This window comes from Monodon monoceros, unplaced genomic scaffold (genome assembly GCF_005190385.1).
Source record: "Monodon monoceros isolate NGI ecotype Baffin Bay Population unplaced genomic scaffold, NGI_Narwhal_1 Super_Scaffold_21, whole genome shotgun sequence".
Taxonomy (NCBI): domain Eukaryota; kingdom Metazoa; phylum Chordata; class Mammalia; order Artiodactyla; family Monodontidae; genus Monodon; species Monodon monoceros.
In genome coordinates this window covers 11,065,373-11,077,396 of record NW_021703778.1, presented here as the reverse complement: position 1 = coordinate 11,077,396, position 12,024 = coordinate 11,065,373, and the positions used below count along the sequence as shown (strand labels likewise).

At 44.4% G+C, this 12,024-nt stretch overlaps 1 protein-coding gene across 3 annotated transcripts in view; it reads right to left on the bottom strand.

Moving 5' to 3' along the window:
- Nucleotides 1–11,979, bottom strand: part of ARHGAP21 (Rho GTPase activating protein 21) — a 126,764-nt gene extending 114,785 nt beyond the window's left edge. For 2 of the 3 annotated variants that reach the window (XM_029237415.1, XM_029237417.1), the window contains exons 1-2: nt 11,831–11,979; nt 10,048–10,456 (exon numbers count right to left, since the gene is read on the bottom strand). In XM_029237415.1, the coding sequence (XP_029093248.1) occupies nt 10,048–10,128 (81 nt within the window). In that variant the 5' untranslated portion in view covers nt 10,129–10,456; nt 11,831–11,979. Of the gene's footprint in view, nt 1–10,047; nt 10,457–11,282; nt 11,475–11,830 lie in introns of those variants that run through there. The other variant, XM_029237416.1, reaches the window with a different exon arrangement.
- Between the last annotated feature and the right edge of the window lie 45 nt (nt 11,980–12,024).

The following is a 12,024-nucleotide window of genomic DNA, read 5'->3' as shown; positions in this document are numbered from 1 at the left end:
GACATGTAGAGGGACTTCCCTGGTGGCACACTGGTTAAGAATCTGCCTGCCAATGCAGGGGACACGGGTTCAAGCCCTGGTCCGGGAAGATCCCACATGCCACGGAGCAACTAAGCCCACGTGTCACAACTACTGAAGCCCACGTGCCACAACTACTGAAGCCGCACACCTCGAGCCTGTGATCCACAACAAGAGAAGCCACCGCAACGAGAAGCCCACGCACCACAACAAAGAGTAGCCCCCGCTCGCCGCAACAGAGCAAGCCCAAGGGCAGCAAAGAAGACCCAATGCAGCCAAAAATTAATTAATTTTTAAAAAAGAAATACATTTAATTACAAGAAAATAATTATAATTTTAAGCTTGAAAATTTCACTGCTTTACAGTCATTTAAATTTTTTCCCCGTATTTTTGCTTTTTCTTTACATTGATTTCAATTTGGTCAGAATAATTCTAAAACCAGGCTGCCATAAGAACCTAGACCTTGAATATCATTTTATTCTGCTGTTCTCAAATTCAGAAAATCACCAGGGGACTTTTTTAAAAGCTAAGGTTTTGGGGTCTCATCCCCAAGGATTCTGATTGGTTAACTTAATGGTGGAGACACGAATCTGTAGTTTGAAAGGCTGTCCAAGTGATTCTTAATGATTGTCCAGATTTGCCTGGTTTAAATTTCTACCAGGGCTTCCCTGGTTGCACAGTGATTAAGAATACACCTGCCAAAAAAAAAAAAAAAAAAAAAAGAATCCACCTGCCAATGCAGGGGACACGGTTTTGAGCCCTGGTCCAGGAAGATGCCGCAGAGCAACTAAGCCCATGTGCCACAACTACTGAGCCTGCGCTCTAGAGCCCGCAAGCCGCAACTACTGAGCCCACGCACCTAGAGCCTGTGCTCTGCAACAAGAGAGGCCACCGCAATGAGGAGCCCGCACACCGCAACGAAGAGTAGCCCCCGCTCGCCACAACTAGAGAAAGCCTGCGTGCAGCAACGAAGACCCAACACAGCCAAAAATAAATTAATTAATTTAGAAAATAAAATAATAAATTCCTACCAAAGCAGGAATCCTCTCTGGAGTCCCCTAACTGAAGGTCATCCCACCTGTGCAAAGGACACATTCTATTCCGATTAACTTCTAATTTAACAAAAAATTTTCCTCTGAATTCTGGAAATTGGCCCATCTGTCTATCTGCTGATCCTAGTTCTGCCTTTTACAGCCACACAAAATAAATCTAATCTCTCTTCCATATTACAATCCCTGAAGATATCTTTGCATAATGCTTTTTAAGAGTTTCTTTTCCTCCGTTTATAAAATTGACATATATATGTGTGTGTGTGTGTGTGTGTATATATATACATATATGTGTGTGTATATATACACACACATATATATATCTCCCTTATGAGCAGAGAATGGTGTCTATAAAATAGTATTAAATGAAAAATAAGTAAACTGAAATGTTTTTAGTTTCCTAAAAGCATTATAATAAAGATCTGATTTAAACTGGGTGCCCAGAGTACTTCCTCCCCCTCACATTCACTAGGTATGTAATGTTTCCAGAAGCCAATATGTAGAACCCAAAGGAGAAAGTAGGTCTCACTGATCTAGCTGACACAAATTCTCTTAAATACAGAATCTGTGTTTATTAGGAAAATACTGGGGATTAAAGATATCTAGATATCTTAAGGTTAAGAAAAAAAAAAAGAAGATGCCTGTTAATCCCCAAGATCACAGTAGCTAAGACATATCCAGAAGAAATGTAATCATAAATCCAGCTTTCTAGCTTCTGATATTTAAGGATATTCTCCATTCTAAGGAGGGAGAAAAATCAAAAGGTTCTCAAGAAAATAAGTCTTGTCAAGATCTATTAAAGATGAATGCAGTGAACCACAGTTCAAGTCGAGAGGCTACGTCTTCATTAGGTTATAAGAAGGAAAAAGAACTTGTGGGATTATAAACAGACTACTGCTCATAACTATGCCCGGTGTCTATTCAGAACAGAGATAAGCAACAAGGGGAAAAGGCAATAAGTAACCAAGTCTGAATCAAGAACACACCCAGTATCCAACAGAAGGAAGGTTCAACAGGAGCTGGTCTAAGGAAAAATAAATAAATTCTTTAACTTGCCATTTGTTGATAATAAGTTTTTCTGGTCTGCCTAAAAATTTCCCTAAGATAGATGAATATTTCAGAAATATCAAATTTGGGTTTTAAATCTATTCCCTTATTCACAAATCTACATGGTGGAATTTTTTCCATATTAATAAATAACTAGAAAATAGAGGACTGATAAAAAACAATTTCCATCACACTAAGTTTCTTAAACCTATAGTACAGTATATCCATTTGTCTTCAGATTATCTTCGAGGCACAAAAGCCCATCTTCCAGATTTTGTTGTGAAATAAGCTATCTGCACAATACTCCATTTTTTAAAAAATACGACAACTTAAACTAAAAAACTATTTCAGTAGAAGCAATCCAAAACTGAGCTTTTGAGTGAAGACATCTTCCTACTTCAAACCAACAGAATATATCGACGGCTCGTAATATTTTTAACATACTTAATTCCTTATGGTCAATTAAAATTAAATAAATACTAGGACAATCTAAGTCCAATAACCTTTCATTTTACTAATCTAATCACATCAACCAGAAAGAAAAACAAGTGCCTACCATATGGTCTTTCTGTAATAGAAAATAGCTGCATTCGATAACAGCATCTGTGCATCTACATCCAGCACTGCCCATACTTAAATCATCATGTTAAATATAATAAGATGACGGGTCCCTTCACAAAGCAAAGAACAAAAGAAACTGAGTATCACGTTTGTACCAGATTATGGGATCTTGTAATAGCTAAAGAAATGAGGAAGGAATTAGAGATTCTGTAAGCAAGGCACAAGGACTTCATAAAATGTTTCATTTGGAAGAAATGAATGCTACAAAACACTAACAATGCGTGGAGAACTCTTCTTAGACCTGGGTACTCATTTTGTTGATGGCTCTTATCTTGAGATGGGTTCCACTCAATACCTCCAAATCCAGAGTTCTGCTGCCGCTGCTCTTCATTCCAAAAGGCTATACTTTTAACCCTAATTTGCAGGGTAAAGCTTTTGACATACAATGGTATTCTGCCATTTAGATTCAAGTATATGAAGGAACACACGTTTCAAATTAAGTAACAGTGTTATGTTATACTGTACTATCGCTAGCCTGCAATGAATCCTCCACTGAAGAAAACATGTTTTGTTATTTTTTTGTTTTTTTTAATTTTTATTTATTTATTTATGGCTGTGTTGGCTCTTCGTTTCTGTGCGAGGGCTCTCTCTAGTTGCAGCGAGCGGGGGCCACTCTTCATCACGGTGCGCGGGCCTCTCACTATTGTGGCCTCTCTTGTTGCGGAGCACAGGCTCCAGACACGCAGGCTCAGTAATTGTGGCTCACGGGGCAGGCTGCTCCGCGGCATGTGGGATCTTCCCAGACCAGGGCTCGAACCCGTGTCCCCTGCATTGGCAGGCAGACTCCCAACCACTGCACCACCAGGGAAGCCCAGAAAACATGTTTTTTAAAAACTGTTTAAGTACTGTTTTGAGTAACGTGTATCCTTTTCAAAAAGCGTCTAAGTATTATTTTAAGCAGCGTAGGTAGGTGTGCTAGAAACCTGATTTTCACAAGACTGGTAACATATTACCTATTTTTTAAACCTGTAAATGCTGTCTTTTTATTGTAACTTTGGAATTAAACAAAAAAAGAGAAAATACAAAAATAATATAATTCTGGTATTCTCTCCATCCAGAATTAACAACTGTTAACATTTTGCCATAGTCAATGTTGTGATCATTTTTTAACTTACAGTGAAATATTCATGACATTAAAAAAATTAAAAACGTAAGGAAGATTCCTATACTGGCCAATTGTTTTAAGAAAGAAAACATCTGACATACAGTTGGCCCACTGTATCTAAAGGTACTGCACCTGTGCATTCAACCAATGAAGGATCAAAAAATTTTTCCAGAAAGGTCCAAAAAGCAAAACTTGAATTTGCTGCACACTAGCAACTATTTACATACCACTTACATTGTATCAGGTGTTATAAGTAATCAACAGATGATTTAAAGTATAAGGGAGGGTGTGTAAGGGTATATGCAAATACTACCCCATTTTATATAAGGGACTTGAGCATCTGAGGATTCTGGCATCCATTGGGTGGGAGTTCCTGGAACCAATGCCCTGTGGATCCTGAGGGATGACCCTATTACCTTTTCATAGTTTCACCACCAGTTTGATTCCCCTCCCTTAGTCTGTTCATTACCATTATCTCACCTTAGCACAAAGTATTTCATACATTTGTACTACACACTGCCTTGGTTACTGTTACTTGGTTACCAGCTTCCCAAAAGGTAAGAAAGATGCAAAGAAAACTGTGAACAGCCATCCCAATGGAAATGGAGGTCTAAAGAAGAACCTACAATTCACACTACACATCGTTATATAATCTAAACTACCTTGATGCAAACTCAAGAACATTTTGGAATGGAAATTTTCCTTAGGTCTTCCTTCCTTCATTCATTCATTCGAAAAAAATATCTGAGGGCCTAGCATGTGCTAGACTCCCTTCCAGACACAAGAAATACCAGGTGAACAAAACAAACTGTACTCTTAACACTTACGTACATCACCTGTCCAAATCAATAAGCAAAATCAAATGGAGGAGCACGTCAGATGGAGAGTAAGTGACAGGGAAAAAAATGAAGTGAGGAAGGAGGGCAGGGTGTGTCCTGGGGAGCAAGGGGGGGAAGATCCTCCCAGAAGGTGACTTCTAAGCAAATCTGGAGGAGACAAGGAAGCGGGCCCTGCAGACACCTGGGGGACAGTGTCCCAAGGAGATGAAACACAGCGGGAAGACTCTGGGGCATGCTGGGCTCGTGTGTCCGCAGAAGCGGGGAGCGCCCAGGAGGTGAGCTCAGGGAGGAGACGGGAGGCTGTCCAGGGGTCTGCGGGCACTCTGAGAACTTCAGCCTTTCATCCTGAAGGAGAGGAGAAGCCAGTAGAGGAGCCGAAGCAAAGCAGTGCCAGGACCTGACTTCTAAAGGGTCCACCGGGATGACTGTGGGGACAGACTGCAGGCTGGCAAGGGCTGAGCTGAGAGGCCGGTGGCCAGATTTGCAGGTGATGCACGAGAGAGAAAAAGAGGGATCAAAGATCACTCCCAAGACTCCACCTGGGAGGGTGGGATTGCTCTTGCTTAAGATGAGGGAGACTGTGGAAGGAGCAAACAGGGAAGCTGGGCGGGCGGGGGGAGGGGCTGTAGAGAAGGAGGAATTTGGTTCGGGACGTGGCTTCTCCACAGGCGAGTGGAGGTTCTGAGTGGGCAGGTCAGCTAGAGGTGGGCATCTGAATTCAAGGGAGAGGTCAGGGTGGAGAGACACACACGCACACAAATACATGTGTACATATGCATATACGTGAATGATCAGTTTACACCTGACATTTAAAACCATGAAACTGAGTCTGGAGAGAAGAAAAGAGGGTCAAATGGAGCCCTGAGGTATAGGAAGACTTAGTAGGTCAAGAGGCTGAGGAAACTTCCAAGGCTGAGAAGGAGGGGATGGTGAGGCAGGAGGACCATCAAGACGGTACAGTGTGCTGGGATCTAAATGAACGGTTAATAGAAAACTAAAGCCGTTCCTGCTATGTTTATTGGCTATTTTGGCATATATTTATTGAGCACCTACTATGCGCCACTCACTGTAGAGACAAACATGGTCTCTGTTTTCATGGGACTTGCAATCCAGGGGAATACAGATAAATAAACTAGTAAGTGCTCTTCCTGATAAAGTACAGGGAGGGTGTTTGAGGAGAAGGCAGCAGGGCCAATTAATCCAGTCTTGGAAGGTCAAGGAAAGCTTTCCTGAGTGATGTTGAAGAAAAGACCAGAATGATAGTAAAAATCAGCCTGGGAGGGGTGGAAGTGGAGGAGGGGAGAATGGAAGGAAGGCTGGGAGAAAACAGGATTTATAAGGACCTGAAGTAAAGAGAGAGACATTGTGATGCCCTTGGAGGGGGGTTGGTACTGACAGTACAGGAAGTACAGAGAGAGGTCACAGATGCGATAGGAGAAGGGCGGGTCAGAAGTCCTCTCAGACTTCTCTCAGGAGTTTGAGCCTTATTCCAAAGGCAATGGGAAGCCAGAAAACTGTTTTAGGCCAGGGAATGCAATGATCAGCTTTCTATTTCAGGAGGAGCGCTCTGGTTACGGCAGATCGGAGAGCTGGAAGGGGGCAATTCATCGTTGAGATGCAGCTAATCTGAACTCAGGGAGTGGCAGTGGGATTCAGAATGTAGGACTCTGACAGGAGGAAGAAGGAGAGAGAGGGGTCAAGGATTGTAGCCTGGTTTTTGACTTGGACAGATAGGTACCTAGCAGTGCTACTCACTAAAAGAAGGAAGTCAGGGAGAGGGCAGGTTGGTGGTCAGGGCAGAGAATCTGTTGAGTTTGAAGAGCCTGTAGACTATCCAAAAAAAAAAAAAAAAAAAAAAACTGTATGGTAAATAGGCAATTGGCTATCTAGGTCTAGAGAGCAGCCATAAAATCTGAGATACAGTTGTAAATTAGGAATCACGGGCATGTAGATTAAAGCCCTGGGAGGGTGTAAAATGAAACCTAGGGAGTGAGAAAAGAGTAGAGGAATGGAAAGGCCTGGCTCCTGTAAAAACCAACAAGAAAGAGGCAGCAGAGGAATAAGAAGCCTAAAGAGAGAGAGAGAGAGGCAGATGGAGGGAGAGAGAGCCTGAGAAGGAACAAGGAAGTCTGGGATAAAAGCAAAGTGTACAGTATTCCAGAAAGAAGAGCAAAAGTATGAATTTTTACGTGAATGAATTCGCGCACAGAAAATGCCTTTATTATTTACACTGTTCCAAAATCAACTAACAAATAGTTTTCATCAGCTTATAATACGTTTTAGTCACAGGATCATTTTAGCCTCGGTGAAGAAGCAAAACATAAAATGAACTAAGTTAATTAGCATGAGTAAATAGGTTTGTTCTAATAGTAGACAGTGAAAGTGCTAAACACGTGTACAATCCTGTGGACTAGAGATTCAAAATGAAATAAATGTTAGAAGTGGGAAGAATAATGTGGCTTAGAAAGCTTTGAAAAAAGAAAGAAAGAGAGAGAGAGCAAGTCGAACCATACAGAAGAAACACTGTATGATGTGAAAAGGGGTGAAAATACCAGAGGATTCAGAGTCTATACAAAGTGATTTTGTGAGCAAAGTTATGCAAGGCTAGGTGTCACAGATCAGCCTGTACACATGCGTGCACAACACACACACACACACCCAAAAAACACTTATCTGGCTCAGTGAGTGAAACCAATTTTCAAAAATACATATTTAGATGTGAAAGGTATATCATTTTGTGTGAACACAACTATGCTATCCTTACTGTATAATGTCAAAATATATTTTACTAAAGTGTCACAATTCTTTATTTGAAGAGGATTGTTTGTTATTTGTTTGTTTTTGACCCTTCCAATATAGTCTTGGGAGGTGGTGCCTACACTTATTCATATAGCAACACAATTAGATTCTAACAGTTAATATAAACAAGAAATTTCTGACTGTTTTTCATCAAAACAATAGACCTTATTCACAGCAGGTGGAATTAGCCAATTAGATAAGGCATAAAACAGGGACTCCTTTAATTCACTACATTGATTTCTTCTGTGCTACAAAGTTAGTTTTGGCTAATACCATTAATATTAAGATATATACTATCGTTTCTTGGGTAGGTAAAAGCACACACAAATTTATTATTCAAATACACATTTAGGAACATAGCAATCGGTTTTTTGTTTGTTAGTTTTTTAGCTATTGGTTTTTAAAATTTTGAAAAGAATGTCAGTGCTACTCTAGAATGTAATTCTTCTAATAAAATTAAGCACAAAAATTAAGTGCAGTATTCAAAGACTTAAATATCTGTCAACCCAGAATTGATACCCGAAGTATTCCTGTGGCAACTCTTTTTATTACTAATAAATACTCCCAAGATTTAATGTGCGTCAGAAGCATCAATAAGAGACAACTAAACAGAGCCAGTAAATACAAGTTACCCTCACTCCTCAACCTGAGATTTTAAAATGTTTTCTGACAGCATACAGCCCCTTTATTTCTATTTCCACATAGAATCCAAGCACATAGAATCTATCTGCCTATTCTTTAAAAAGCCAAGCAACACCACAGTTTATTACCAAACCCGACTACTGTATATAGTCTCTAAATGAGCAAAATACAGACAATACAGTGTTTTCTTGGCTCCCAAACTAGAAATACTATGGCTATGCCAGCAGTAAGGTCCAAATGAAAGCAAATTTCACAGCCCTTAAAAAAAATACATAATTGTCATTGTTAATAAAAGCCAAGTTTGCAACTGGAAACACTGCCTTCTAGCCAAGGACAAGATGTGTCTATTATAAATTCTTGGTTTCCGGGATATCCCTTAAATGACCCAAAAAAAAAAAGTCAAATAACATTAGTTCTTGCAAATACAATGCAAATAGCATGCTAATTAAGGTATTCACAAGTCAATGACAAATAAGGCTTTAAGACCACAGTACCTATCATTATGGAACTACAATACACATTAAGCAATCACTAAGTTGTAGGTAGGCCTTCCAAAAGGAGTTATTATGGTTCACCATGATCAGAGAATTGTGGTGTTATACTTAATCACGTTTTTACCTGCAAGCAGGTGTTTATAGGTGTCAAAAAGTAAAACACTGTTTCTAACTGTAAACCTATAGTTCTAATAAACTGTACAGTAACGGCACACTGTACCTACCTCACTGATTTCTGCATAAACTTTCTAGTGCAGTATGAAGTAAGCTGCATGAAGCAAGTTCCTCTGCCTGCTTTATGAACAAAAACTTAACTCCTGACTCATTTTTATTAAGATGCCAAAAATCACACACTGAGAACTAGACCCTGTTTCAATGACCATGAAGTTAAAATGTAACACAAGCACAAAATAAACAATGAGAGTGACGGCTCATTGGGGGATGTTACTGTTATCTAAAGTAATCTTCAACCTTTCCTTAAAAATATAGGCAGCTCAAAAGCAAAATCTAAAGGAAAACAGTGTTCAGTATGTTTAGCAAAAGCAAATTACAGAAACCATCAATAACAAAGTAAACACAAAGGAGCCATTATAGAATTAAACTCCAAACATAAGGAGGAAAAAAGATAGAGGCAACAGGGCATAGGGGTGCCACAGATCAATGGATTTTCTATTTCTCTCCTGCTTTGCTCAAAAAATTTCCGAAAGCCTGGTGTAAAATCTTCTGAGCCCTCCCAAAGATGTTGGTCTGAAGGCAGAGTCACCCACCTGACAGCTCAGGCTGACACTCACAGGACTTTTGAGCAGTGAAAGGAAGGGAATAAATAAAAGAACAGGAAAGGCAAGACATTTTTAAGGGAGTTGGAATTACAGCTCCATTAAGCAGTCTTCCAAGGCTGTGCCTAAACTAAACTGTCCACGGGGAAAAGACTTGTTTCTCTACCCAAAGCAGATATCCACAGCAACAGCATCAGTGTCGGAGAGAGATGGTGGTCCAGGAGCAACAAGCGTTCCAGACAGATGCCCTCTCTCCACCTCCAGAGCAAACCTTGGATACACACACGAAAGGTATAAAGCACCCCCTAACCAGCCCAGCTCCAAAAATACTGGAGAATGGGAACTGTAGGAAAACAGAAGCTTGTAGTATTCCCAGCCACCTAAAAAGGGAGAATTCCGTGCCCTGAGATGACCAAGATGGGGACATTTCAAAGTAAGTAAGGAAAATGTCCTTGCAGAAGAATCACTGGAAGCTCCTTGAAACAAAAATGGCCAAGGCTTCATCTCCCTACCGGTCAAGCTGGGGCACTCCCACCATTCAGTCCAAAGCCCCAAAAACCTCTTCTTAGGCCCGGTGGCAACTGACCCCCCACAGGCAGGACACCTCACAGACGCAGGCCACTGCGGGCTACACGGGGATGCTGCCGCTGCGCTTACCTCACAGGCGGGGGACCCGCAGGTCTTGAGCTTGTTGTCACCATCTCCCTCCGGCAGACCAGTCCGACGTGTGGCCATCATTTCATTTCAAATTACAAAGAAGGGACCAACCCATGGGAGTCCACATTGGGGGGGAAATGCCACACCAGGCTCCTAGAAGGTGCAGTGCCGGTGAGACAATTAAAGCGCCAGGGAATGAAGGTTTTGATGAAGCGCCTTCGAAATGCCCTGATGATTATTTCTTCGGACTTCAACTGACTTCACCGTCTTCGTCCATTTCTCCAGACATAAAAAACAAAGAAGAGAGGTCTCCTCGGCGGCTAGAAAGCGGTCCCCTTCTTCCTAGCGCTCCTCCCAAGTCCAAGAGCAAGGCGAGCGCGTCGTGAAGGCTCTCCCAAAGAGATCTTTCCTAGAAGAGGGAAAAGTTAAAGGGCATGAACTTTCTCCATACACTGATCTTAGGCTTGTTCACATGCCTACCCCAAGCTCGCCTTTCCAACACATGGAAAGATAATTCGGTCCATGCTGATGAAGTATGAAAGATGAAAGAATCTTCCCATACAAAAAGAGAAAGAAAAAGGGGGGAAAATCCTATAAACCAGGGGGAAAAAAAAAAAAAAGCGAAACATCAGAACTGCACGGTGGTTGCCTCAAACATGCCCGGCCGTTGTGCAGCCGTCAAGAAAAACCGTTCCCTTTTCAAGTGCATTTTAATTCATGTATTTTCTGGGCAGAGGAGAGGGAGTCTATGTTCTTCTGCATCACCCGGATAAGCAGACTTAAGGGACGTTTGCTCCCCGCGGGACTAAAATGGGCTAATCCTTTTTCAAAAGCCCTCCTTGCTCCCCGCCATCTCCCCAGCTCCCCAAAATAAAAACAAAAAGCCCTGCTCGGACGCGACCGGCGGCTCTGCCGGCGTCTCCAGGCGGCCTGGGGTACCCGGGGCGCCCGCCCTCCGCCCTCCGCCCCGGCCCGCCGGTGTCCCCGAGGAGGCGGCTGTTTTCCTTGGCCCGCGGCGAGGCTGGGCGGCGACGGCGCGGGGCCGGGCGGGGAGGTGCGCGCGGCGGCAGGAGGGACTCCCTCTCCGGGGCATTATTCCGGAGCTACAGAAATGAAGCCGCAGCCCCGGCCACTTTTAGTTGCCGCGCCCCAAACTACGCCTCGACACGGTCTTTCCCGTTCCCCGTGGCCACCTAGGGAGAAAAAAAAATAGGAAAAAGAAAACCACCACCCACCGACCACTATTTCCTCCGCCCCTTCCAGAGGCGGGTCGGGGATCTCGATCTCCCGGGAAGGGCGGCCCAAATATGTACTTTCCAAAACGAACGGACACACCCGGGGGAAAGGCCCAAAGCGAGGGGGCTCACCCTGCGCGCCCCGCCTGGCCCGGCTTCCGAGGCGCGGCGGCGAGCGGCGGCGGGGACGCGGGCCGGGCGCCGGGCCCAGCCGGTACGCGCTAGGCCGCAGGCTCGGTTAATATTCATGAGCGGACGGGAGCCGCCCCTCCTCCACGGCCGGCCGGCGGGACCCCGGCGCCCGCCGCCGGCCTTTGTGCCCTTCCCTCCTCCCGCCGGCCTTCCCTCGCTCCGCACACGCGGGCGCGGCCCCTCCGCCCCCGCCGGGCGCCCGCCGCCGCTCCCTCCGGCCCCGCGCCAGCGCCGGGGCGGGCTGGCCCGGGGTGGCGGGAAGGGAGGGAGCCAGCGGCGAGCCCGGCTCTCCCTCTCCACCCGCCCGCCGGCCCTGCGCCCCGTCGGCCGAGGCGGAAAATAAAGCAGACACGCACCGGAGAAAGCGCGGCGAGTAGATCCGCACCGAGCCGGCCGGCCACCGGACGGCGCGCCCCTCACGCCCGGCGCGCACTGGACCGAGCGGGAGGACGAGCCAGCGCTGTCCTCCGCCGCCGCCGCGCTCCGAGGCCGCCGCCGCCCCCGGCCGGCCGCTCCCAGGCACCGCCGCGACCTGCCCCGGCCGGCCCCG